Below are 27646 nucleotides of genomic sequence, written 5' to 3'. Positions count from 1 at the left end.
GTTTCTACTCAGCTGTCCCCTCCTCAGAGGTGTTCACAGACCCCCCTGTCTAAAGCAACCATCCCCAGGTGGAAAATGGAATGATGACTATGGGTGGGGCCTTGTCATTGTATACCATTTTGTGCCCTGTGAATTTCAAACCAAGTGAACTTACTACTCATAGATAGCAATGTAAAAAAACCAACATAGCTCCCCTAGACGTTTTCTTAATCAATCCCCCATCTCCTTTTTTTTTTTTTTAAGACCCTTCTCAGTGTCTGAGATGACCTTGTTATGGGTTCCCTTGTTTGCTGTTCCCCCACCCCCCCACGCCCCCCACTAGGAAGTTCCAGGGGGAGGAACTTCAGTGGGTCTGCCAGGTTGATGGCTATGAGCAGGGCCTTTTGCCCACAGTAGGTGCCCCATACATATTTGCCAAATGACTGAGCAAATAATGCATATGTTTTTTTGGTTTTTTTCACAAAAATATATTTTGAATTATGTAATTAAAATTTAATCATAAAAACTTTCCCCAACCTTCCTGCCAAATAGATGAAAAATAGGAAGCAAAGAGAAGGTTATTGAACTGGGTGTTTTTCAGAGTCCGGTCAGCTCTAATTATTAGACATTTGGTTTGGGGGTTTGGATTTTTTTTTTTTTTTTTTTTCGGTCTAGCTGGTGGGTGGAATTTCCCCTCTCTCATAAGACGTCTTATGAGAGGGAAGTAGGAAAAAGGGAAATAAACATTCTGGGGTTCCTCCATCAGCTTCTCTTCCTTCCGCTGGTCTCATAACTGGGGAAGGGGAGTTCTCTTCCTTAATTCCGCTGAGGTCCCTGCTGGGCAGAGGGTCCTCAAAGGATGACAGCTGTTAAGCCTCCAAGTGCAAGGCAGAGACTGAAAGGGCGCCAGTGGGTTCCTCAGCCCCTTTCTGCCCCTTCTGTAGAAACAAAACGTGGAAGACGGTGAATAGGAACCCCTTCTTGCCTCTCGGTATTTACTCCCTGGTGTTCTGAATGCTCCGTTCCTATTTTTTCCTTTGAGGAACCAACATTCCTCATCTCTTCAACCCCTTTGTTTTAGGGCGAGGGGACCCCAAGGCAGGCACTAAGGGATGGACCTGTGACCCCAGCCTGGCCAATCAGAGACACGGACACTGGTCGGGCACTTGACCCAGTGTGGCCAATGAGAAGCAGCTCTGGAACCGCGGCTGCCCCCTACTGGGAAACGCCTGCTCTCCCCACTGGGGATGTTAGGTTCCTGGGACGTAAGCCTGGAGCAGAAACTCTGTGCCACCTCATGTGGAGACCCTGCCAGGAAATGAAGCCAACTCAGAGAAAATAAAACTAACTGCATGACATCATTTGACAACTGGATGCAGTCATGCCTTAAGTCCCTGAACTCTTCAATTACACGGACCAGTAAATTCTCTGCTTTGTATTCGCAGTTTGAATGAGGTTTCTGGCACTCACAAATCAAAAGAATCCTTACTAAGTTCTCCTTTCTGCTGCTAAGAAATTATCCATACCCCCCGCCAAAGAGTAATAAATAACCCAGCTCCCTTCTCTGCCCTGCAAAGGCCTTCCAGTTTCCATTCTCATATTTCCTCCCAGACCTCCACCCTGTACCTTAGTTTATATGGCTTCACCCACCACCTCCTTGGACATCTTCAAATAAGCTTTGTGATCCCACGGACTGTTGTCCACCAGGCTCTTCTGTCCATGGAATTTTCCAGGCAAGAGTACTAGAGTGGGTAGCCATTCCCTTCTCCAGGGGATCTTCTCGACCCAGGGATCGAACCCAAGTCTCCTGCATTGCAGGCAGATTCTTTACTGTCTGAACCACTAGGGAAGCCCCCCAAATGGGGTATCTGGGCCCAATCCACAACCTCTGTCCTCTAAGACCTAGACCACCCTCAGAGATGTCCTGGTAGTCTCCGCAGTGCAATCAGGTTGGTCATCAACGTTCCGTGAATTTTTCTGCCTTATTCCTGGATGGAGGGGGTGGTGCTTGGGATGATGGCGCTTCACAGAGCAATGTTGTTGTTCAGTGGCTAAGTCATGTCCCATTCTTTGTGACCCCATAGGCTGCAGCAGGCAAGACTTCCACCTCCTTCACTATCTCCGGGAGTTTGCTCAAACTTATGTCCATTGAGTCGGTGATGCCATCCAACCATCTCATCTTATGTTGCCCCCTTCTCCTCCTGCCCTCAATCTTTCCCAACTTCAGGGTCTTTCCCAATGATGGAGCAAAGTCAGAGGCATATTTCTTGGAGAAGAAGCACAATCTCTTCTCTGCTTCTGCTTCCGATCCCACCCCCCACCTTCCCACACACACCTATCACAGTTCTTCAGGAACAGGTGTGAGAATTTATTGATATATCTGGCAAATCCACTCTGGCTGCAATTGCCCCATCACTTAAAGGAATCGGGTGGGGGCCTGAATTACATGCTTCTATGAAAACGTTCAAGAATACAGGGTCCTTACCACGCAGCGCTGTCTTGAGGCCTGGCAGAACTGAGAATAAGCTTCAGCGATGACTGTGGCCCTAGAGAGCAAAGGAAGGCCTTCAGGAGGGCATCCTCCTCCGGCCAGCAACTCTCCCATTCCAACCTACCTTACCCCAACTCACTTGCAGTAGAGTCCTCCCCCAGGAGGTAAATCCGGGATGTCCTCAGAGGCCAGAGTCCTGAAAACTGTGTTCAAGCTGGGGGGCTCTGAGGCAGAAGCACACAGCTCTGAGAAAGAGACAAGAATTGTGGGGGTGCTCGGCTGGCAGACAACCCCTTCTGCTGGACTCCCAACACCGCTCACCTGCAACTCTGCGTCCCAGGGCTGCATCGAGCAGTACCTCCTTCCTGATGGCCTCCTCACAAGGTCTGGGAGCCCCCGGAAAGCAGACCAGGAGGCAGGTCATGTTGTCCAGGCTGCCCTGGAGAAGGTGGAGGAAAGAGAGCCTGGTGGAACACGCGTGAGAGCCCCAGCACAGGGCTCTATGCCTTGGGCAGCAGTTTCCGAACATTACCCTTGTTCTAGTGCCCCCTTCCCAATCTGGTTATGCACATTTCTCGAAAGTCCCACCCTTCTGCCATTCTAAAGCAAGCCTCTCACAAAGACCAATTGCTTAGGCCACGCCCTCTCTTGCTGTCCTAGCCCACCCTATCAAGGAGAACCATTTTGGCCACCTGATGCGAAGAGCCGGCTCATTGGAAAAGACCCTGATGCTGGGAAAGATTGAGGGCAGGAGGGGAAGTGGGCAACAGAGGATGAGATGGTTGGACGGCATCACCGACTCAATGGAAATGAGTTTGAGCAAACTCCCGGAGATAGTGATGGACAGGGAAGCCTGGTGTGCTGCTGTTCATGGGGTCGCAGAGCTGGACATGACTGAGCTACAACAACGACAACTTCTCTTTTCCAAAGCTCTTCGCACTTTGCTGTTTAGCTGCTCTTCCTTCTGCCACTAATCACACCTCAGTACCCACCTCTAGGCCTAAGCGGTTGTGTTTAGTCGCTTCAGGCGTATCCGATTCTTTGCGACCCCATGGACCGTGACCCACCAGGCTCCTCTGTCCGTGGAATTTTCCCGGCAAGAATACTGGAGTGGGTTGGCATTTCCTACGTCAGTGGATCTTCCCAACCCACGAATCGAACCTGTGTCTCCCCCATCTCCTATATTGCAGGTGAATTCTTTACCACTGAACCACCTGGAAAGCCCTAAGAGCTGTCCCATTCCAAAAGACCACGCCATTTCTCTTAAACCCCTCGAGTATCTGTCCATCCCATCTTGTCTCCAGTCTTCCCTCAGTCTCCGCCCTCTGCATCTTTTGACCCTGCCCCGTTCCTGCAGGCCCCGCCCCCTAATGGAGCCCCACCCATCCTCTAGTTTTACTTTAGCCTCTCTATCAAAGCTCCTCTTCCCTAAGTCCTTAGGTTCTTCCCTCAAAGACCTCAAGCCCCGCCCCCAGGACCTTGCAAAGACACGTGTCCAACAGCTGCGCGCAGAGAAGCTCTGGGGCCAAGCCCAAACAGAGGCGCGATGCCACCAGTCCCACTAGGGCAGACCCGGACATCGCGTCCCACACGCCATCAGAAGCCAAGAGCATGAACTCGTCCTCCGCTTGGCGTGCCAGGGCGGTCACCTCAGGCTCCGCGGAAACGAGTTGCTGTTCTGGGGGCCTTCCTGGAGCCTCTTTGTAGGCAAAGTCTCCCAGGGCTCTGGACACTGCCAAAGAGCCCTCGAGGCGCCGACGGCTGATGGTGCCACCCGCGTCATGGATGCGTTCACGTTCTCGGGGACGGAGGGGCCGATGGTCCTCGGTGCTGAAGGCCACGGCGCCGGCGCGACTTAGCACCGCGCGAGAGTCACCGCAGTGCGCCAGGTACAGAAAGCGCGGGGAAACCAGTAACGCCACAGCGGTGGAGCCCCCCGGCTCGCCGCGGGGCCAGAGAGCACGCAGGCGCGCGTCTGCGCTCAGAAAGGCGCGGCGCAGTGCTTCGCACACTCCCTGGGGCTCGCTGGGCTCCGGGCCTAGAGCCTCAAGTACTTGGCCCTTCAGGTGGCGCGCGCCGAAGAGGGCGGCTCTTGCCCCGCCGTGGCCATCGAGGACTGCGAAGAAAGCCCAGCCCGGGGGCAGCCCAGGTAGCGCAAGGCAAGCGCAATGAGCATCCTCCATGTGTGCGCGCCAGCCCTGCACTGCGCTAGCCCCGAAGCGCAGACCCCACGCCGCCGCCGCACCCCCGTGCGGCCGCTGGGCGCAACGCGGCGCGTCTAGGAGGGACTGAGGCCGGTTGGGAGACCTGCATCCCTCCTCTTCTTCCTCCGCCTCCTCTTCCTTGCGGGCTGGCCAAAGGAGACGTTCCAGCAGGCGGGCAAGGGCCGCCATCCTTCGGCCTGGGGATCAGGAAGACTCCACCCTCTGCACCTGCTAACCATCCCCGCCCCACCCGCCCACTAATCCCCTGCCTTGTGACATTTTAAACCACCTAAATCTCCTTCCTATGCCCTTGACTTGCACTCAAGTCACTAGAAAGGGTTGAACTCTTAGGGCTTCCCTCTTCAGCATCTTCAAAGCGAGGCTTTGGGTTTGGATCAGAGGAAAATGACAATAGTGCCAATCTAGCACTGACCACAGCTAAACATAATTTTACATCATCATCTCCAGTTTACCGAAGAGGAAACAGAGTCATAGAAGTAAACAATATTATCGGGAAACGATTTCTAGAATCTGTATTCTCAACACAACACTCGGCTTCGGGTACCCAGCCCTGCTCTGTCCAATCTTCTCCCATATCAGTGGTCCCATCCTGGGTTTCAAAAGCTTTCAACTCTTAACTTTTTTATTTCTACCTCTCGCTCTCGGGTTTCAGTCGCTTCTCTTCCAGGTCCCGCCCATCCATTCATACATACAGTGGCTCCAAATATTTGCTATCCCCGACTGGACTCTAGCTCCGCCTCTTAGCTACAGGCCCCGCCCCCTCACTCCAGATTGCGCTCCCCTTCTGAGCCACACCATCTCCCTTGTTTTGTTCTGCCTTATTCCCCCTAGGCCACGCCTCTAGCTCATCTGTCTCGGACTGACTCCGCCCAACTCTGAATAATTCTAAATTAGTTTAAGGCCCTTCAAGTCTGAGCTCCTCCCCTTGTCTCAAAAGTTTCCAAGTAGTTTCCTCCCGCCCCCTTTCCCACTCCCATTGAGATTCTCAGCTCTTACCTTTACCTCCCAGCGGTAGAATCTTTGTACCCTCCCTTCACTGACACCTCTAGCTCCACCAGAACAGGGTCTGAGTTCCACGCCTCCATCCTCTCCGCCTAGGCTCCTGCATCCTTATCTCGCTGAGCCCCTCACCCCACCCTCGGCCCCCACTTCACTCCCACTAAAGGCCCCGCCCTCCTCTCGCTAGATCCCGCCGTTCAGACCGCCTTCCAAGACTTCTCGACCAGTAGCCTACCGCCCTAGCTCCACCCCTCTATTAGAAAGACCACACCCCTCCATCCTCCCGCGCTTTTCCCCGCCCCCTCGCCCTCCCTCAGGTTCCTCCCCCCGGTCTGTGGCCCCGCCCCTTGCCCTCGCGCTGCAGTGCCCCCCCGCCAGCGGCCCCGCCCGCCCCTGCCAAGCCGAACTGAGGGCGGCGGCGGCGGCGGCGGCGACGACTGCTGGAGCGGCCCGGCAGGAGGAGGCGGCGAGGATGGCGGCGGCGGCGGCGGCGTCCTGGGCGCGGCGGAGATGAGCGCTCGCGGCCCCAGGCCCAAGGCGGCGTGGCCGGAGTGGGCGGGGGTCCCGATGCAGGCCCGAGGGGGGCCATGGGGCAGGTCCTGCCGGTCTTCGCCCACTGCAGTGAGTAGGGGGAGGCTCAGGCCTGGTGTGGGGCCCAGAGGCCCGGGTGGGCTCCTCTTCGGTTTCCCCTCCGACCTGGGCCGTGGGAGAGCCGAGATAGGGGAGGAGGTGAAGGAGACAAAGGAAGATCTGCCCTCCCCCATGTTCTAGCAACGGTGGGGGCGACTTGACCCGGAGAATCTGAGTGAGACTGAGCAGAGGTTGGGGGCACTGAGATAGCCGACGGGGGGCGCGCTGGGCGCTTGAATGTGCGGCGGGGCTCCGCCCGGCATGAGGACGCTCTCCAGGAGCTGTCCCCTCGCCCTGGTGCTGGCCGCAGCCTGCGGGGAGGGGTAGAGTCAGGATGGAGAAGAGGGGTCTGATTCCCCCTCCCCCGCATCACCCATCTTCGCATCCCACCTCCGTTTTCTGCCCAGAATCAGAGGCAGCTCTGGGCTCACCCGAAGTGTCCAATCCCCTGTCCCCAGGAAACAGCCAATCTCTGGGTTAGGGCTAGGACTCCTGGATCCTTAGCTGTTTTTACCCCTCCAGGTCTTTCATTCCTGGTCTCCTATTCCCCATCTGAGGAAATGAGGTGGGGGCGGGGGGTATGCGATTTCAATTTCCAAAAGGTATTGAGCATCTCCTGTAGGCAAAGCCCCAAGCTAGCTCTGAGAGGCTGAATTCCATAATTGAAATTAAGCCTTGTCTAAGCCTCATGATTTCTGAGCCCAGAGCTCTAACGGTCCTCGTCTAACATTCTCTGTCTCACATCCCCGAGGTTCTGAGAATTGGGGATTTCAACACTGACCTAGCCACTTGTATGTCTTGGGAGTCCAGATGCCAAGATTCTAAGAATTTGTTATTTCAACGTTTTAGCGTATCATCCCTACATTCTAAGATCTTGTCCCTACCTGGGCTTACAAAGGAAGGCCCTTCGTCTTCTCCCCACCCCACCCCCACCTTACCTCTCTGCTCTCATCTCCCATCATCTTCCCATCAGTCACTCTGTTCCAGTCATATCTGCATACTTCTCTGTTCCTCAAATATGCAAAGCTTAGTGCTTGCCTCAGGGCCTTTGTACTGGCTTTTCCCTCTGCCTGGAAGACTCTTCCCTAGATATTCTCATGGCTTCATCACATCATTCAGATTTCTTCTCAGATGTCATCCAAGGAGTCTTCCTCACCAACCTGTCTGAAATAGCATCCCCTTATTTTCTCTTCCCTTACTTTGATTTTTCTCCATACACTTAGCACCCAACACCATAAGTTTAATTGTTTGTGTCTATCTCCTCTATAGAGTGTAAGCTCTATAAGACTAGGGGCTTTGTTTACAGTTGTATCTTCAGGATCTAAAATAGTGACTGGAATTTATTAAGCACTCAAATAATGGTTGTTGAAAGAATTAATGAATTGAAACCTCCTAAAAGCCTCCTAAAATCCTGAAGGGTTTCCCAGGTGGCGCTGTTGGTAAAGGACCCGTTTGCCAATGCAGGAAACATAAGAGACACGGTTTTGATTCCTGGGTTGGGAAGATCCGCTGGAATAGGGCACAGCAACCCACTTCAGTGTTCTTGTCTGGAGAATCCCATGGACAAAAGAGCCTGGCAGACTACAGTCCATGGGATCGCAAAGAGTCAGACACGAGTGAAGCAACGCTTGAAGACTCTAAGATCAAGATTCCTGGATTTGAACTTCCAAGACTGAGCTTCAGATAACAGGGATAGGAAGGTTTTACAGTTTGTATACAGAATGTTCTAAAGGTCCTGTGATGAAAATTCTAAGATTCCTTAATTCAGACAAGTTTCCAGGACTGGCTCACTACTGTAACTCAGGCAGTCTAAACTTCTAAGTGTCCTCGATATTTTCCTCTTGCAGAAGAAGCTCCGTCTACAGCTTCATCTACCCCTGACTCCACAGAAGGTAAACAAAGAGGGAGGATGTGAGGGTGGAACTTAAAGGGGGCTCACAGCTGGGCCAAGGGATTAAGGGGAGTGGGTTAGGGTCTTCGTCAGAGGAGCTCATGCCCTCCTTTGCTCGTGGCAGGAGGGAACGATGATTCGGATTTTCGGGAGCTGCATACAGCCCGGGAATTCTCGGAGGACGACGAGGAGGAGACCACGTCGCAGGACTGGGGCACTCCGCGGGAGCTGACCTTCTCCTACATCGCCTTCGACGGTGTGGTGGGCTCTGGGGCTCGCAGGGATTCAGCCGCTCGCCGCCCACGGCCCCAGGGCCGCTCAGTCTCGGAGCCGCGAGATCCGCCCCCTCAGCCCGGCCTGGGCGACAGCTTGGAAAGCATCCCCAGCCTGAGCCAATCCCCGGAGCCCGGGCGTCGAGGTGACCCCAGTTCTGCCCCTCCAGCTGAGCGCCCCCCAGAGGACCTGGGGTTGCAGCTGGATCAACTGGGCTGGGCGACCCGGGGAGCAGGGACTGGGGAGGACTCTGCCACCAGTAGCTCCACTCCACTGGAAGACGAGGAGCCCGAAGGATCAGTGGCTGGAGAGGCTGGGAAAGGTGAGATGTCTGAGGTGCTGAGACTGAAGCCACAAGGGGTGGGTGGTTTCTTTCCTTAGGGCACCTCCAAAGCGAAAGCTCACAGCCTTCTCTCTCTAACTCACCAGAATTGGACCTACCACTCGCATTCGTTCAGTCCTCGCCGCTGGAAGTCTTTACTCCACAGCCCAGCCCTGTCTCTGGGATCCCCCAGACCCCCACCCCATCCCCACCTCGATCCCGGGATTCGAACTCTTGGCTGGATGAGCCCTTGCCGGACGAGAAGGAGGAAGAGCCCTGGGGGCAGCTGGAGCGAGAGCCAATCACGGGACAGTGCCTCGCTAGCACGGACCAATCAGAATTCACATTGGAATCACAAGTTCTAGGTAAACTCCGAGAGGGAAAGTGCTACTTTGGACCACTGGGAGGGTGGAGGATTGATATTTAAAGGCACCAAACTCGCGAAGGAGCGGAGAGTGGAGAAACGGAGGAGGTATTCCTTTTGGCAGGACATTATAAACTCTAGCCTTAAAAAAAGTCCCGTTACCTAAGATTGCCATTGCCTCTTTTTAAATAGCTGCCCCTCCCACTCGAGAAATTAGCCCTCCCACTGAGGGTTTAGGATTGGGATTGGCTAATTGCTAAAAAAAAAAAAAAAAAAAAATCCCTCTTTTGTAGTGCTCCCCCTGGAGGCTGATTTTGGATAGGCCAAATCCCTGAAAAGGCTCTTTTGAATGTGGCCACCCGGCTCGTAAAAGTAAACTCAGAGCCTTTTAAAACTTTTCCTCTTCCCTGACCACTAGCATTGGCAAATTGTAAATATACCCGCCTTGCCTTAAAGTATGCTCAGTCTCCATGAACGGTTCCTATAGATTGGTTGTAGACATTCCTGCTTTCGGCTGTTTACAAAGAGAGCCACACCGTTTTGGAATAGTTCCCACCTCTATGGAGAGCCATTGGCTGGGTACAAAGGGGGCCCCGCCCCCTATTCCCTCCCTCCCGGTTCCACTGAAGTGGGCAAAATCCCTGAGAAGCAGCGGTGTCTGTAGCCTCTCACTCGGAGGAGCCGAGATGGGGAGTAAAGGTGGGCTTTCGGGGCGGGCTGGGGCGCTGGGACGCGAGGGCTGGGGGACCGTGGAAAGGGCCCCAGATTCGCTTTTGTCGCCCTCAACTCTGGGGGAATGTTTCCTCTTGGTCCCAGATTCCCCAGAAATGCAGGCTGGGGCTGAGGGGCTGTGGGGGTACCTAGGGAGGGCGTGGTGGGAGTGTGGGGTCCCCTCTCTCTCCAGCCGGAGCTTTGGGGCCCGAGAGCAGCGAGGCCCCCTCCCCCTGCCTCTGGTCCAGGCGGTGCTGTCACTCAGTAGCCGGACAGGCCAGCACAGCTGCGGGAGAGGCTCCCTCCCCTCAGCGTGCCTAAACTTAGCCCCCGCCTCAGACGACCCGGCCCCTCCCCCACCCAATGGCCCAGGCCTTGGGGAGCCTGCAGGGGAGGGGTTGAGGGGAGACCTACCCTAGTTACAGTAGATGGGAGGATGTGTACAGGGAGGATGCAGAAGTGAGGAGAGTCAGACTCTGAGGGGGACTGGTTGGGATGGGTCAGTTTGATTGCAGTAAGGGTGGTAGGATGGAAACTGTCCAGAAATAGATGGCAGGGTATCAGGCTCTCAGTTCAGGGCTCAAAGGGGAGCCGATTATAGGGAGAGCTGTTAAAAGTTAAGATGAGTGAGATGAGGGTTGGAGTCCAAAGGCCACTGATCAAAGCTTAGGCTGGGCTTGGGAGGTGAGTTAGAAATTTGAGTTAGAGCCTAGGAAGGAGAATGATGTCATTAATACACTTAGGACTTAGATATATGTGTTGGTAGGGTTTCAGGGAGATGTTACTTTATACCCCTCAGGGTACATAAAATAAAAAGAACAATAACCCATTGCTGGGTAGGATGCTGGGAAAAGGTCACTTTCATTTCACAGAAAAAAGGATTGTTAACTCTTGTTTGTAAGCAATCCAATAAAATTTATGATACTTGAAAATACAAAACTAGTCCCCCCTGCGATTTGACCCCTGGGATTGTATCTCAGAAACAGAACCTCCTGGAGGTAAGAATATCTACAGGAGGCTGTTGTTTGCAGTACTGTCTAGGAAGGGGATGGGGGGAGGAAACAAAAGAAATGGCCTGGCAATAGATACGTGGTTGAATAAAATGAATAATGGTGTAGCTACACCATGGAATATTGTGTAGCCCTTAAAAAGAATGAATTAACAGCTGTTCCAGTTGACCAGAAGAGAATTCTAGGAGAAAAAGTAGAGTGAGATATACATGATGCAGAAGAATGATTTTTTTCACCCAAACTTCTGTTCACACATAATAAGGAGTAAGCTTGTGGGGACTTGCTAGACAGTTAACTTGGGTTTTCCAGGAGGCATGCGTGGAATGAAAGTGTTAGTCAGTCAGTCATGTCTGACTCTTTGTGACCCCATGGACTGTAGCCGGCTAGGCTCCTCTGTCCACGGGATTCTTGAGGCAAGAATACTGGAGTGGGTAGCCTTTCCCTTCTCTAAGGGATCTTCCTGACCCAGGGATCGAATCTGGGTCTTCCACCTGGCAGGCAGATTCTTTACTGTCTGAGTCACCAGGAAAGCCCAAGCATGGAATAAAAGAAGACAAATAAAAATCTGGAAATTGGGTTAAGGCTCCCACAGGTGTGTCAAGAGGTCATGGTTCAGCCCCGAGACAGGAAATACGAGGTCAAGAGGTCAGCCAGGGCAGCTCCATACCCCAGCCTGATCGCCGCCCCCTCCCTCCACAGTGGTGGACCTGCTGCACTGGAAGGACGCGAAGACGTCAGGAGTGGTCTTCACATGCCTCATGGTCTCCCTGCTAAGCCTCCTGCACTTTAGCATCGTGTCCGTGGCGGCCCACGTGGCCCTGTTGCTGCTCTGCGGCACCATCTCTCTCAGGGTTTACCGAAAAGTGCTGCAGGCCGTGCACCGGGGGGACGGCGCCAACCCCTTCCAGTGAGAAGCCCCGGCCCGGCCCCCCACCCCTTATCTCTGTCCAGACCCCAGAGCTGACCCATGACCTCAGATCAGGCACTGACTTCTCACTCGGGCCCCAACCCATCCTCTTCCTGTTCCTAACTCCAACCTGATATCCTGACATTAAACCGAACTCTGACCCTTAGCTTCCAGCCCTGACCTCTGACCCTAACCTCTGATCCTTAATCCTTGATCCCATCTCCTGACCCTGACCTCCACCCTACCCCTCTACACCTGGCCTCCTCCCCAACCCTCATTTCTTGTCCTTGTCTTGGGCATCCCCTCAGCCTGGGCCCCCTCCACCTGCCGAGTTGCCTCACACATCTCTGTTCTCTCAGGGCCTACCTGGACGTGGACCTGACCCTGACTCAGGAGCAGACTGAACGCTTGTCCCAGCAGATTGCCTCCCGTGTTGTCTCTGCGGCCATACAGCTGCGGCATTTCTTTCTGGTAGAAGACCTCGTGGACTCCCTCAAGGTGCCCTGAAGCACCCCCACCTCCCTCCTGGGTCCTCAGCATTCACCTGCCTGCCCCTGGTGGGGTGGAGGGGGAGGAGGGCCATTGCTGTGTGAGTTCCCAGCCTGGGGTGCACCCTGTAGGCTCTGCTGACCCTCACCCTCACCCTCAGCTGGCCCTTCTCTTCTACATCTTGACCTTCGTGGGTGCCGTCTTCAATGGTTTGACTCTTCTCATTCTGGGTGAGCTGGGAAGGCTGTGGAGGGCAGGGTGGGGAGGTGGGGCGCTGGGGCTTGGGGGGGACAGGGTTATGAATGGAACTGTTAATCTCCGGGGAGGACCCTGACCCCCCATCTCTGTGCCTGCAGGAGTGATCGGTGTATTCACAGTCCCTCTGCTATATCGACAGCACCAGGTGAGTGTGACAGGCCATCAGTTGGCAGTACCCCAACCAAACACAACTTGTCTGATCGCCCCCTGCCCCCCAACAGCCAGGGTCGATGACAAATGTCCCAGCCAGAGAAGAGAGGACCAGCTGGTGTTCCTACCCCGACAGTCAGGATCTGACACATGCCAGGCACAGGTGGTCTGCCTACTGCCCTTCCTCCATGCAGCTAGAGCCTACCTAATACATTTCAATAGTCAGAGACAGGCATTTTGATTGGTGTCCCATGACAGAGCCAGTGGCAGAGCCAGGATCTAGCTGATGTATCCCAACCCAAGGCAAGTGGACTCACCGATGCTCCTCCCCAACAATGATGCAAGGCCTGCCTTGACATGTCCTAACTCCGGAGAAGGAGCCTGACTGGTGTCTTCTCTCCCTGACACAGCAGGAGGCCAAACAACACTCATCCTAGCTAGAAACAGGCAGACAGATGAATGCCTCCTCCTGACAGCCTGATACCCTCTGTCCCTGTGATACCACCAGGGACTGACAAATACATATTCCATTTGCAGACACACAGACAGACTGATGCCGTCTATCCCTACACATAGCCTGGGTCTGACTGGCACCCGTCTCAGCCAATCAGGTGGACTGACTGATGCCCTCACTCCCTGAAACTGCGAGGGACTGACATTTCAGTTAAATCAGGTGGGATGTCTGTTACCCAGAACACTGACAGAACCAGGGCCAACTGACATACCTCCTATCCAGAGACAGACAGATGGACTGCATTCCATTTTGACATTCTCCAGCACAGCTGAGAGCCCAGTGATGCCCATCCCTGCCAGGGACATAGTCCTAACTAACTCCCTCACATGCTGGAATCACTAAGACTCACAAAGTCAGCTAATGTTGTGAATTAAACTAGTATTTAAATCAATCCACTCAGGGACTTGACAAGCAACACTAATGCCCTCTGCTCTTATACTGTCCCTAAACACACACACATACACACATCTCAAAGATTAACAATAGTGCCCAGGACACAAACTCACTGGCAAATTCTTGTGTCTACCCATCATCCCTTCCTACACAGAGTACGGTCCAATCAGTTTGACACTTCAACTTGGACTTCTGACTTCCAAGGGTATTTTATTAGGTTTAGAGTTGAAGGTTGCATGGTAGGCCGCTCCCCCAAACTCCTGATTTGAGGCGGGGGGGAGGAAGCAGCCACCTTAATGAATTAGGGAGAAGAGCCCCCTCCAATCTCTCCTTTCACCCCTCTTCTTCATCCCCCCAGGCCCAGATTGATCAGTATGTGGGATTGGTGACCAATCAGTTGAGCCACATCAAAGCTAAGTAAGTGCATGTGGTGGAGATGGATGGGATGGGGAATGGGGAAACTTGGGGACCGTTCCCCTTGCTCCCTTTGCGCCCCCGCCCCCATATTCCTTATACCTAAATCTCCTGGGGTTGAATATCTCCTTCCTAAAAGGTAAGAGACAATTCCATCGCAGGCCAGTAGGTGGAGGGCTGGGGATGGTTTGGGCCCTAAGTTCCTCCTTCAGTTTTCCCTTTAGTTCTCAGAATTATCCTCTCTTGCCCCACCCCTTGACTCCACCTGTTTCTCACTCAGGATCCGAGCTAAGATCCCAGGGACCGGAGCCCTTGCCTCGGTAGCAGCTGCAGTCTCCGGACCCAAAGCCAAAGCCGAATGAAAGAGGTGTCTCTGCCTGCGGGACGCCTGCTCCCACCCCGTGTAGCCCTCTGCCCTCTTCCATCTCCCTTCCATCCCTGCCCTCTCCCAGCCTCAGCCCGAGCCATTTCCCAGTGGGTGTCAGGATCACTCACACCAGGGAGTTTGCGCAAATTGCCTGAGCGACCAGGACTACATTTCCCAAGAGGCTCTGCTCTACGAGTCCAAGGAAAGCGAGGCACCTTGGCCACGGGGCCTGCTGGGACTTGTAGTTGCCTAGATAGGGCGCACGCCCTGCACTTCCGTGACCCCACCGCTGGAGGCGCCGTGAGGGCTTGGTGTCTCTTTTGACGCCACTAGCCCCAACGCTGGGGCTTTGCATGGGGCCCAGGGGAGGCCTGAGCTTGGATTTACACTGTAATAAAGACTTCTGTGGAAAACCCAAGGCCTCCTGTGCTTCCAGCCCCCTCCAGCTTTCATATTCCTGCCCTGAAAAGTGTGTAAGTGATTCTCAAGAAGGAACCTTCCCCATCTCTGCCGAAGAAGAACCGAGAGGCAGCGGATCCCAGGGCTAGTCAGGCCTTGACGGTCGCTTTCCACACCTGTACTCCTGGCAGACATCACTAGGCGATCCCCACACTCTGCCTGCTGTGCCCCCGTCTCGCCTGAGTACCAGACCCATGTATCCAGCTGCCTTCTGGAGGACTCCTTCCTCAAATCTATCCAAACCTCTTCTGGTCCTACCTGATTTCCAAGTCCGGGAGCCCCCTCCTGTCCACGTTGTCGCCCAGCCGGAGACCCAGATTTGGCCCGGGGCTCCTACTCCCTCACATCTATTCAGTCGTGAAGCCACACCTATTCACTCTCTCAAACGTCTCTCATCCACCCACGTCTCTATTCCAAATGCCTTGGGAATAAACACAGGGCCTTGTGGCCTCTGGGCCTCGGTTTCCAAAACTAAACCGGGGCAAGAGAAGGCAGGAAGCTCGACTCTAAAGACCCAGGGACCTTGGGACTTCCTTGGCGGTCCAGTGGTTGAGACGCTCCGCTTCCCCAGAGGGGGCAGTGCGTTCGATCCCTCCTGGGGGAAATAAGATCCCGCACGCTGTGCAGAAGGGCCAAAAAAATAGGGGAAAAAAACCAACAACAAGCCAATAGATTGGACTTGAATCAGCTTCTCTACTTTTCGACTACGTGACCTGCAGGAAGCCTCCCTTTCCTCAAATGAAAAGTTGTCACCCTAAGCTACCTACATCCCACTCAGTTCCTCGGACTTTGATGATCTGTATACCACCTGTTCTGCTAGTTAACTATTTTGTTCTTTTTTGCCATATCACATTGCTTGTAAAATTTAACTCCCAGACTAAGGATCAAGCAAGGGCCCTTGGCAGTGAGAGCACGGAGTCCTAATCACTGGACCACCAGGGAATTCCCTAAATTGGTTTATTAAAAAATAAAGCAAACATCTTTTAAAATGAAATGTTACTCCACCACTAAGGAAGTCAGTATCCCTTGCCAGCAATAGAAGACAACAGTTAAACGCAAAACTATTACCATTTAAAATGTTTACTTGTGCATCACTTAAAATCTTGCCTCTAGTGAGGCATGTCACATTTTACAAGATACATAATAATAAGAGTGGTAGTTACGGTATCAGATTTTGTATACAGGGGTTGCCTAGCAGCAGCTTGCTGCTTAAAAGAAAGAGTACTTGAGGGGCTTTTCCTGCATCTGGATTTGGCAAGCAGGGGCAGTGTTTTGTTTTTGTTTTTTAGGGGCAATGTTTTAAACTTCCAAATAAAATAGCAACATTTCCTAAAGATATTTTTATTGATACTTTCCATAAGACGAAGTGTCCATTTGTCTTTATCAAAAGCTGGAGGAAGAGGGACTGGTTGAGATTATGGACCCAAGAATGTCTAAAGCCCCCAAGCCCATCCTTGGCACCCCCACTGGAGGCAGGAAACAGGTTGGTGATGGGAACAGTCTTAATTGAGTCACTCACAGTGCCATGTCTGGCTTTTATATCCATCTGCTTGTTATGGTTCCCCCTAGTTGCACTAGTCTTGTTTTTCAGACGGGGAAACTGAGGCTCAGAAGCATGCAGATCTTATTTCCCCACCTAGGGATGGAACCTGTGCCTCCTTGTAATGGGAGTACAGAGCCTTAACCACTGGACCACCAGGGAAGTCCCCATATTCTTGCATTCATTGTACAAACGTTTAGCCAGCATCTGGAAAGTGCTCAAGCACTCTTTAGTTATCAGGGACACAGAAATGAACCAAAACAAAGTCCATGGTTTCATGGAGTCGCTATTTTAGCGGGAGCAGCCAGACAATAAGCAAATGGACATAGACAAGGGTAGGTGGTGATCAGGGTGATGGAGAGAAGTCCAGCAGAAGAAGGGGACAGAGTGACAAGGCTTGCTATTTTAAACTGGGTGGTCAGGGAAGGCCTCATTAAGTGGTGATATTTAAGCAGAGGCCAGAGTGAAGGGAGGCAGTGAGTCATGGAAACATGGAGGAAAGGAGACTCAGACAAGGGAGTCAACAGATACAATGGCCCTGGGAAGCGAGCGTGCCTGGTGTCTGCAGCAAGTGATCTGTGTGCCAGAAACCAAGTATATGAGGAGAGAGGAGTAGGAGGACATGGGGTCAGAGAAGTGCAAAAGGCTAATCGTCAGGATCGTAAAGCTGTGGTAAGAGATTTGACTTTTCCGCTGAGAAGGGAGACACGGGAAGATTCATGTCGGGGAATGACATTGTTGTCAAAGGATCACCGACTTGGATTATAAAAGGATCACTTTTTTTTGTTTGTTTTAAATAGTAATTACGATGGCACAGTTTCTATTTTCCCACGTGGATGGGCTGTGTGGATAGGGTAGGGTACTATCCGTTTCTATGGCTCACTTTCCTCGGCCATAAAATGCAAATGCAAAAACTGATGATCTCTAGTGTTTAAGCTCAATGGGGACAGAAATTCTGTCATCACCAGTACCTAGGATTGTGTCTGGGACTCTGTAGGCGCTCATTGGAAAAGACCCTGATGCTGGGAAAGATTGAAAACGGGAAGAGAAGGGGACGACAGAGGATGAGATGGTTGGATGGCATCACCGAATCGATGGACATGAGTTTGAGCAAGCTCCAGGAGCTGGTGATGGACAAGGAAGCCTGGCGTGCTGCAGTCCATGGGGTCGGAGAGGACTGAGCGACTGAACTGAACCGAGAGGCGGAGAGGACTGAGCGACTGAACTGAACCGAGAGGCGCTCATAAACTTTTCAAAGGTTTAGATCGCTGAAGTTCCACAAAAGAACAGCAGGTGTCGCACCAGCCCTACAGCCGCCAGGGCGGAGTCTCCGCGGCTGGGCTAAATCAGACTCTTAACGGAAACGGACACACTTGAATTCAGATTTTTCAGGAAAGAAGCTTCTGAATCCCGAATTATGAATCTTTTTTGTTTTAAAAAAATTAATGGACTTCTCTCTTGGATAAAAGGGGCTTCAGTCTCTTTAACAGCTAGACACGAGGGGGCCACGTCCTGTACCACCGTTTCCCAGAATGCGCGGCGCTATGCAAATGAGACAGTTTCCAAAGAGACGTGATTCAATTCATAGGAGGCAAACGCAGCATTTTGGGAGGATGTCTGTCGTAATAATATTGGTAGAGTTTATAGATGTTGAAATCGACAGTTTCACAGTCTCGCAAACTACATCACCATAACTGTAAAAAAGTAGAAATTTCTGGCTTTTATATAGCTGTACGGGTAAGCTTTTATGTCGCCCGGATGATCCTCAGTGGTCTGGGGTGCAGGCTTCAAACCTGTAGCTGTCTAGCGACAGAGTGGTTCAATTCCACCTTTCGGGCGAGGTGGTTTCTCTTTTTCTTCTTCCAAACTGGACATTAGAATGCGAGTTGGCCCAGAGGACCTCGGACCCGCGTCTGGAGATATCGCTGCAGTCTTTGTTTTTCGTCGCTCAAGTTTTTCCCTGTGAATACATTCACACACCCCACCCCTGCCCGCCCCGGGGAAAACCAAAGAACACCAAAAGATGAAGAAAAACTCGTGTATACTCTCAGTTCTAGGAAATTTACAGTTAGAAAGTGATTCTAGATTCCTCCCCTTCACTTGCTTACTCACTTGTTCAGTCATTTACCCACTCATGTATTTAATCACGCATGCAGTTATAAAACCGTCGAATATTTATTCCTTTAATCATTTATTCATTCACATATTCAACAAGTATCTGCTGGGTGACTGCTCCATGCCCAGCCCTGCACTGAGCGGTCTTGGGGACACGCTGATGACTACAAAACCCTGACCCTGACCTCGTGGCCAGTGGAGACAAACTTTAATTAATTCCCCATTGAATTAACAACTATCAAAGTGTTCACTACTGGGAAGGCAGGTACAGAACCTATGCTGCTGCTGCTGCTGCTGCTAAGTCGCTTCAGTCGTGTCCGACTCTGTGCGACCCCATAGACGGCAGCCCACCAGGCTCTCCTGTCCCTGGGATTCTCCAGGCAAGAACACTGGAGTGGGTTGCCATTTCCTTCTCCAATGCAGGAAAGTGAAACCTATGAGGACATCTTATAAGGAGACCTGAGTTCAGGTAGGGTGTCAGGGTAACGGTTGAACATATACCTGAAGGATGGGAGTGAATTAGTCAGCAGAAGGGGAGAGTATTCCAGAGAGGGAAACAGGATGGCTGTAATAACAGGGATGAGGATGGTAATAATTGCACCGTTACTCTGTGCTCAGCGCTGGCATGTATAAGCTCACTGATACCCTTCAGCCCATTCTGCAGCTGAGAAAACTGAGGTTCAGAAAGATGAAGCCTTTTATTCAGGATCACCTTTGGGAGGCCTCCAACCCCAGGGCTCTCACACCCTTGGCCCATACTATTTACCACTGCCCCCTGCTGTCTTTCCTAAGCCAGCTACTCACCAAACCCTGCCTGTTTTGCCTCCTCGAAGTCTTTTGAATCCTTCCCCTCCTCTCCAGCCCACAGCCCTGGTGCTGCTCCAGGCACCCCCTCACACCTCAGTGTTCTCATCCTAGCCTCCTCCCTGGTCCTCTGCCTCATCCCCACCTCTTTCCCAATTACCCTCAGCCTGGCAGCTAGAGGAGTCTCCCTAAAGCACAAAACTGTCCTTGAATTTCTTATGGCCAAAACCTGCCAGAGCTCCCCAATACTCTCAAGAGAAGATCTAAACTTAGTCTGGAATTTTAGCTTGCAGAATCTGGTCCCTGCTCAACCTCTCTCTTCACACCTTTTGTTTTAGCCCCTGGGAACCTCTAGTTTTCTCAATGTACCAAGCCCTCCCCCGTCAACTCTTTGCACTATTTCATTTGACTCAGTTTTTTCTATTTCCTTCTATGCCCTCTGTTTATCCTCTAAGACTCAGTTTAGGGATCCTCTCTTCCCAGAAGTCTTTCCTGACTCCCAGACCAGGTTAGGTGCCCCCACGGGGCCCCCCAAATCCCATGGACTCCCCCAACTCTGCCCAATTTACATCATCCCTGATTGGGAACAGGTCTGTGTCCCCCACTTGACTGTGAACCCTGGGAGGGGGAGTTTGAGGCTGTCTCAGTCTCTGCAGTGTCCCCAACCCCGGGCACATAATATTGTGTGCGTCTGCTCAGTCGCATCCGACTTTGAACTAAGTAATAGTTCGAAATTAATAAGTTAGTACATTTTTGAGCTAATTAATAAATTAAGGGATTCCATCATGACAAATCCCCCTGCTTAGTCATTTACTAAGACACCTAACCTCTGGACCAGTACTTCAATTCTCAAAGTGCTTGCTGCTATGCGAATGAGAGTGGGTTTGGATCTTGCAACGGGGATGGCTCAGTGTATCTGTGGACTAAGTGGCAATATCTTTGGTTTAGTCAGTCTTAGGTTGTCCCCAATATGTTCCTCACTCAGAAGATGTGATCATGTGAAAAAGCAAAAGGAAACTCATCTTCACTGTAAAGTGATCCAAGTTTTATGATTCATGTAACCCTGAGGACTCCCAATGTACCTGAGTGGTCTTCAACCGTTCGAGTTTTTTTCTACCTCTCACTTTTGCTCAGGCCAACCCCAGAGCATTACATGGTCAAGTATAAATTCTTCCCTCACCTGGAAACTTCCCTGAGCCTTTAGTATTTTGGTATCAGACGCCTCATGGCTAATATTCTGCCTCATTACTTCTTCAAGGAGGAGGTACAGCCTGTGTGTGTGGGAAGTCCTCCTGACTATCTAGCCTCCCTCCATCCTGCTGTTGACTGATTCACTAGTAAGAGTTCCAGCATATATGTGTGTGTGTGTGGTCCTGGAGCAATCTAACCTCACTCCCTCATGCTGAAAGGAAGGCAGATGATGGGTGTCAGGAGCAAGGAGACCCTGAAGCTTGGTGGATACATTTTTAAGAGTTTTTTATTGGCGACAGTGCAGAACCACGAGGAGGGGGGTAGCGGCCCAGTGCCAGCCAGCCCCAGCCCCCGGGGGGTCAGGTGCAAAATACAAAAAGAATCACAAATACAGCGTGGGGTGGGGGGTTTGGGGGTTCAATACATTGTGATCTGCAGGGGCAGGCCCTGCTCACAGCCTCACACTCGCACCCAGAATTCTCAAAGATACAGATTGCAAAAATCTATAATCCCTCAGGCTTACTCACAAAAATAAAATATCAGGTCCCCAACAAACCCAGAGTCAGAAGACGGCTGGAGAACCAGGGACAGTCACGTGGAAACAGTCAGGTAAAAACTGGCAGAGAACAGACAGAGGCGGGAGAGATTCAGGAAAGAGAGAACCAGAGATGGCCAGAAAACAACCAGAGACAGCCAGAAAAGAGACAGCTAGAGACAGAGGCAGCCGGAGACAGGCAGCCTGGAAGTTTTCAGAAGCAGTGTTTCCAATTCAACGGCATGGCTTTGAGGGCCAACGTGACCTAGGCCAAGGATGCAGAAGCGCTCACACACTCACACGCGCGCACACACACTCATATATAATATATTTATTTATATATAATAGATATAAGTGCCTTTCGGAAATCAAGAAAGGGATAAATAGCCACGGAAGTGGGTGGGGGGCGTCTGGGTTCAGGGCGGGAGCCGCAGGACGGGGCAGTGGAATGTTCTCCATGCAGCACAGAGGGCGGCGTGACCCACCCGATATTAAAAAATACCAATTGGCCTCATGATACAATCCTCATGAGGGGAAACACAGGGAAAGGCAGAGTTAGGGAACCTAAACCGAGAATTGGGGCTGGGGCTGGGCGAGGGGAAGCTGGGATCCTGGGGAACCCAGCCCCTTGGAGTTTGCCAGTCCAAAAATATTAGGGGGTGGTGGGGGTCAAAGCCTCAGCCTTTAAATCTTCTCCGGGAAAATGTCGGGCCCCCTGGCAATCTCCCGTTGCTCTCTTTCTAGAAAGGTTGTGGGAGGCCAAGGCAAGGGAGAAGTTGGCGTCCTAGGCTGGGATAGGGTGACAGGCCTTAAAGAAAAAGGCCAGGGCTTGGTCTGGGTGCGGAGACGGGGGTCCTGAGGAGAGAGGCCACGTGGATGGATAACTGTCCTCCCCTCTCGATTCTGTCACCCCCTCGAGTCTAACTCATTTTGAGGGGAGAAAGGAGGCAGATGAGGGGAGGGGAGACCACGGAAAGGCTTTGGGGAGTGGGGGGCACAATCCCTCCGGAGGGGTTCTGTCCCACCCGGCTCCCCCCACAATCCGGCCAACTCGTTTCACAGTATAAAACACTCCAGCAGGACAGGCATCACAACGCCCCCTGCTGCCTGAATCAGAGAGGCCCAACAAGGAAGGCCCGGAGGGGAGGCTGTGGGAGGTGGGTGGCGGGCAGGGGGAGAATAATACTGTAATCAGAAAGGAGGGCTGGGGGCTGAACGTAGGGGGAGGCTTAGGAGGCGGGAAATTCAAAATCGGAGCCAGTTTTGCCGGGACGGAGCAGCTGGACGGTCAGGGAGGGAGGTTCACATTTCAGACTAGGTCTGGGTGGAAGGAAGATTAACAAAGGTGGGGGCATCAACTTCCCTTTAAAGGGGGGCTCAATTCGGAGGAGGATCGAAGCCCGTGGAAATGTTGGATAAATAAGCTGAGGTCGTGGGGGGCGGCAGGGAGAACCAGCCTAGTCACCCCTGGAAGGGTGGGCGTAGGAGAAACACTTTGGGGGTTTGGTGGCATTTCCTTGTTGGGCTTCTCTGGAGAGAACTCCAGCCCACCCCACAGCCCACTGCCAACACCCCGCTCCCTCCAGCCCAAAGGTGGGCATCCCTCCCGCCCCCACCCCCCATCCCCAGAGGTTGGGTCCAAGTGAAACGGCCCACAGGCAGCACTGGGCAGCCTGGGGGGTGTCCATCCCCTCCCCACCCCGTGCCCCCAAAGTCACCAGCTCTCTGGCCTCGCCGGGCCGGCAGAAACAAGAGGCGGCACAAAACACAAGGAAGTCCTCCTGTCCGATGGCAGCGGCAGCAGAGGGTCAAACAGGAGAAGCAGGGAAACCACACGCCCGCTTTGTCTCTTCCCCTCTCTCCTCCAGTTCCTCCTCGTCCAAATCTCTCTCCCCTGTGTGTTTGTTTGTTTTGTCTAAAGCTCACAGAGCAAGAAGGGAGGGCGAGTTCAGGGGGTCGGAAGGCTGGTCACTGCCGCTGGTGCGTTGGGCGCCGGCGAACGCGGAGACCTCCGGGCAGGTGAGGACAAACGAGGAAGTGTACGAAGGGTTAACAACGGGGAAGGGGTCGCCGAGGACTTGAACTTCACTGTGTGTAAAGAGAGAAGCTGTCAGGTTGGGGGGTGCGTCTTGGCTGGTCTGGAAGGGCAAGGGCGGTGGTGGCGGGGGCGGCAGCAGCCAGCTGAAACCATCTTCCTTAGTGGATGCTGACCCCGGCAAATCTCTCACCTCCGCCAGCGGGCCCGGCCCGGGCCCCCCGGGCCCCTCTTCGTAGGGGATCTTGCAGCCCGGTTTGTGGGCCACCAGCACAAACTCCAGACGTTCCTTCTCCTTTTGGAGCTCGGCGATCTCCGACTCCAGCTCCGCCTTTTCTTCCTCTAGCTGATCTGTCTCCTGAGGTCCCCAGTGGCCACGGTGGAGCACGGAGGAGAGCAAGGAAGGAGGAAAAGGCCGTGAGCGACTGGAGAAGGTGGGTCATGGCTGAAACCAGTTCTCCTACTCTGACGGCTAAGGCCCATGGCTGGAAGGCGGCTCCCGATTGAAAGACCCCCTGAAGTGGAGGCCTGGTGTGCCAGGGGACTTGGGGGAGGGGTCTTGCCTTCTAGGACCCTCAGTTTCCCCATCTGTCCAGTGGCTGTTTGGGAAAGGGCCAGGTACACACAGGAAGTCTCTGGTTGCAAGAGGCACTCGGAGGGTTGTTGAATGAACCAACCATCCTTACTTGTTTTTCATGCCCCCTATTCTCCTCATTACCCTTTCCCCTCTGCCTCCCAGGGAAGAGACCAGGTAGCTCAGGGAAGTAGACAATTTCCCTAATTTCCTCCTAGGTGAGCAGGTCACCCTACAAGCATAAAGTAGAAAACTCTCAGACTGAGGTAGGGTATGAAAATAGAGGGGCACCTTGGCACAGGCCCCCAGCCCAAGATCGAACTACAGGTGGCGGGGGCAGATGGTGGGGGAATTGACATAGGATTAAAGGATTTCGTTTCTCAGACTCTCCAGAATGTTAAAGCTAGAAGGAACCTGGGAGATTCAATGAGGAGTTGAAGAGATGGAAAACTGAGGCAAAAAGAGTTATCACTTGCCCAAGGCCAAAAAAGGGGTATGACTGAAGCATCCCTCTATTAAAGGTCGCTCATAGGTCCCCCTCAGGATAAAGTGAAGGCCAGGCAAGTGGTCAGGGGCGTGAGGGGGTCTTCAACCAGGACATGGACTGGCCAGGAGTATGTGAGGGTCGGTGTGTGTGAGCTGGCTGACCCCATCTATATCCAGTTCCACGTGTGGAACTTCTTGCTCTCAGTTCAGGACAGAGGCACAGGTGGTGGTGGGCAGCAGAAGATAGGGAGAGAGCCCCCCTTCAGCCTTCCCTCAGCCCACCCCATCCCAGGGACCACCCTCACCGCCTGGAGTCGGTCAGTCAGCTCCCTTCGCCGGTTCCTACACTTCGCTGCTGCCAGTTTGTTTCGTTCTCGGCGAACCCTTCTCTTCTCCTCCTCCTCTGGGGTGAGCTGAGTAGGAGAAATAGAGATGGTGAGATCTGGGGACACGGTGTACCTCCCCCTCCATCCTGAACCTCCTCTTCGTCAAGAACCCCCAGGAGTCAGAAAAGGACCAAGTCCTCACTGTAGGGAGGAGGACAGGGTTTCTGCAGCATTGAGGCTGCAGGTGGTCCCTCACCCCAAGAGTGGGAAAGTTCCTGCCTCTCTCTTTTCCTCCCCCCCAGCCCCCAGAGCAAGCTCTGATGCCCCTTACTCACCGTCTCCTCTCGGGGTCTCCTAGGCCGGGCTCGAGCTGGGCGGGAAGGCCCAGGTCCGCTAGTGGTTCCGCTGGTGGAAGGCCCACCACTGCCACTCGCTCCGCCACTGCTGTAGCCACTCATGCCCGGTGTGGAGTAACTGGTTCCTGGCATGTCATAGGGGTCGACGGCCGGGGGCTGGGAGGCCAGTGGCTGCCCCTGGGACTGGGCCATGGAAGAGATGAGGGTGGGTTGCACAAGCCACTGGAGGTCCTGGCTGGTTGTGATCGCGGTGACCGTGGGCACGAAGGAACCGGGCATTTCCCCAAGACCGGCGCACTCCTACGGGGTGACACATACACACACAGGCGTAGACACACAAACAGAGACACCGACACACACACACCCAACACACATACACACACCGACCCGGTGAGTGAGCACAGGGCCAGCGGGTGTGGATGTGTGTGTCACAGGCAAAAAGCCACAACACCCACCCTTCCACTACACCGTGACGCAGTGGTTAATGAGGATTTCTGTGCAACTGGCTTCTACCTCCTCCTTCTTCCTCGGGGAAAGGTTGCACGGTTCCAGCGGGTGGTGAATCACACCCCGGGTTGGTGACTCTTAGGTGTGGGGGGTGGGGAGGAGGCTGGACACAGCCGGGTGACAGAAGCCCCGGGATGGAGTCACAGCCACACACACAGCCACAACACCCCACCCCCACCCCAGAGGCAAGGGGAGGGAGAGGGAGAGGCCTTAGGCTAAGCCTTCCTCTACACTCACACACATATACACACCCCTCTGAGCGCAGGGATAAGGGACTAGAGGGTCCATGAGACCCCCGTGCAGGGGCGGGGGGTCCCAGTTAAAAGAGTGTTGGGGGACGGGCCTAGGAGTTTAGAACAACGTTTCAAGTAATTGTCTCTCCCCAGAGTGAAACTGACAAGCGACAGGTTACGGTGGGCAGACAAGGACAGCAAGTGAGCAGCCAGGCTCCCTCAGACTGTCGCGGAGGCGGGGTGGGGTAGGTCCTGAGACCCCAAGCCCAAGTAGCGCTCATGTCCCCCCCGCCCCCCACCCCTAAAATGTAATCCTAGAACTGCTCGGAAGGCTCAACTACTCTCGCAGGGGGCGTGGTGAGGGATGGGCTGGCTCACTGGCCAATCAGCGCCCCGGAAACTCAGAGGGGGCGGGGCTCCTGGAGACCACCTGGCTGGATCCCCCAGGGCTAGCGGCTTTAGTCCTATTTTCTGACACACGGGAGGCACCCGGCGTCCGGAGCAGAGGGAGTGAGAACGTGTCTGTGTGTGCCTGGAGAGGTGGGTGACGGTCACTACGTCTCCCAAAGGAACCCTGGCACACAGACACGCTCTGACCCTGAGAGCGGAGGGACAGGATCCCTGCCAGGTCCTTGCGGACTCATTGGGTCGCAGAAGATCGCTCCTGTGGCGACAGGAATCCCCTCGCTGTGCCTCTAGAGGCCCGTGAAAGAGACCCTAGTGCCGGAGAACCACAGGTTCCGGGGACGAACTGTGGGAAGGAAACTGCGCCCTACAAATAGGAAGCGAAAGTTGATTGGCCACAGCTCGTGCCGCGGCGGCCAATCGGGACGCTGAGCTGCCCCCTCCCTTAGCAACGTGGCCCGGCGTTCCAAAATAGAACGCTCCCGGGACGTCAGGGGCGGGGCGGACGAAGGGGGCGCCACGCGCCGTGCGTGCCCCGCGTCAGACGGAGGATTCCAGCGCGTCAGCCGTTACGCACGGGTCCCCCGTTACGTCTCCGCGCAGGAGGCGGAGGCAGCGCCACCGAGGGTTCGAGGCCCGCCTTCCCGCTGGGTCCAGGGTGACCCGGCGCCGGAGTAGGCGCTAGGATGGAGAAGGAAAAAGAGAGGCGGCTACTGGAAGCTTCTCCGGGATTTCCCTCACCTGCCTAACCTCTCTGGCTTCAGGTTGGTGACTTGAGTGGGGGGCAGTTCCCGAACCGGCTAAAAGTTCTCAGCCCTGCTACCTCACGCACGTTGCACTGAACGGCGCGCTATCCCCACCCGCAAAGCTCACCCCTCTGTGTTCCCTCCCTGCGCTCCACGCACACAACCAATTGCAAGCACGTCCGGACTCTGCAGTTTGCAAAGTGCGCCGTGAACCTACTCCCTGTCAGATCCTAGATTTGGACGCGTTGTATTTGGGGTGAGGGGATTGCTCGCTCCACCCTTGAATTTTAAAAATTTATAAATACAAAGCAGTACCCCAGCCCTCTAGAACTTACCTGGGAGGCGGCGGCGGTGGGTGGACTGCCGAAGGAGTCCACCGAGGACAGATACTGAGACTCGGCGGAGGGTGAGGAGCTGCACCGGGAGCCGGAGTCGTAGTCTCCAGGGAAAGCTTGAAACATTTCCCTGGGCACAGGGGGGCCCCTGTGACCACGCTGAGGTCGCCGGGAAGCCAAGGCTATGGCCGGGTGGGGGAAGAAAGATGCGAGTCCGGGGTGAGCCGAGCGCGTCCCCAAAGTACGCTGTTCGGGGAAACTCAGGGTGGGGGCAGCGTCCCGCTCCAACAATGGTAAAGTTTCCGTGTAATTCCTTTGCGGTGCCCAGGCCCCCACAAGATGCCGCTGTGCCTCCTGATAGTCTAGGCTCCGTAGGACCCGGGGGCGAGGGGGGATCGCTCCCCCAGAGGCGGAAAGCTCTGTCCTGCTGTACAGAATCTGCTTCGGGTGCGATCACCTCCACGCGTCCGGCGGGTCCCACGGGGGAGGAGGGAGTAGTAAAGAAGACGAAAAAAAAGTCGATCCTCCGAAATAAAATGTAGAATTATCTAGAAGAATCCTTCCAAAAACTTTCCGGAAGAAAATAAACCGAATTTCACAGCCCCCAAGAAG

At 53.7% G+C, this 27646-nt stretch overlaps 3 protein-coding genes and 1 non-coding gene across 7 annotated transcripts; 2 read left to right on the top strand and 2 right to left on the bottom strand.

Moving 5' to 3' along the window:
* Positions 1-440: 440 nt before the first annotated feature.
* Positions 441-4924, bottom strand: PPM1N (protein phosphatase, Mg2+/Mn2+ dependent 1N (putative)). Its single transcript, XM_061388651.1, has 5 exons — positions 3949-4924; positions 2792-2909; positions 2610-2715; positions 2465-2525; positions 441-917 (listed from the first exon to the last, which is right to left on the bottom strand). The coding sequence occupies exons 1-5, from the start codon at positions 4861-4863 to the stop codon at positions 849-851; spliced, it is 1269 nt and encodes a 422-aa protein (XP_061244635.1). The 5' UTR covers positions 4864-4924; the 3' UTR covers positions 441-848.
* A 1164-nt stretch (positions 4925-6088) lies between these two features.
* RTN2 (reticulon 2) lies at positions 6089-14800 on the top strand. 2 transcript variants are annotated; one of them, XM_061388649.1, is made up of 10 exons: positions 6089-6315; positions 8172-8216; positions 8340-8810; positions 8918-9175; positions 11595-11802; positions 12162-12300; positions 12452-12521; positions 12648-12694; positions 13965-14023; positions 14301-14800. In XM_061388649.1, exons 1-10 carry the CDS (start codon positions 6282-6284, stop codon positions 14380-14382), a joined length of 1413 nt encoding a protein of 470 aa, XP_061244633.1. In that variant the 5' UTR covers positions 6089-6281; the 3' UTR covers positions 14383-14800. The 2 variants fall into 2 exon arrangements, with proteins under 2 accessions (XP_061244633.1, XP_061244634.1); XM_061388650.1 differs by lacking the exons at positions 6089-6315; positions 8172-8216; positions 8340-8810; positions 8918-9175 and adding an exon at positions 9764-9873.
* A 3338-nt stretch (positions 14801-18138) lies between these two features.
* On the top strand, positions 18139-18225 carry TRNASTOP-UCA (transfer RNA opal suppressor (anticodon UCA)). Its single transcript has one exon. It is a non-coding gene; the product is annotated as a tRNA-Sec (tRNA).
* A 2539-nt stretch (positions 18226-20764) lies between these two features.
* Positions 20765-27160, bottom strand: FOSB (FosB proto-oncogene, AP-1 transcription factor subunit). Of its 3 annotated transcripts, XM_061388672.1 has the most exons (5): positions 27035-27160; positions 24788-25108; positions 24432-24539; positions 23260-23424; positions 23030-23119 (listed from the first exon to the last, which is right to left on the bottom strand). In XM_061388672.1, the coding sequence occupies exons 1-5, from the start codon at positions 27158-27160 to the stop codon at positions 23117-23119; spliced, it is 723 nt and encodes a 240-aa protein (XP_061244656.1). In that variant the 3' UTR covers positions 23030-23116. The 3 variants fall into 3 exon arrangements, with proteins under 3 accessions (XP_061244653.1, XP_061244654.1, XP_061244656.1); XM_061388669.1 differs by having other exon boundaries at positions 20765-23424; XM_061388670.1 differs by lacking the exon at positions 24432-24539 and having other exon boundaries at positions 20765-23424.
* Positions 27161-27646: the final 486 nt, after the last annotated feature.

Source organism: Bos javanicus, chromosome 18 (genome assembly GCF_032452875.1).
Source record: "Bos javanicus breed banteng chromosome 18, ARS-OSU_banteng_1.0, whole genome shotgun sequence".
Lineage (NCBI taxonomy): Eukaryota > Metazoa > Chordata > Mammalia > Artiodactyla > Bovidae > Bos > Bos javanicus.
This window is presented reverse-complemented; position numbering and strand designations above follow the sequence as displayed.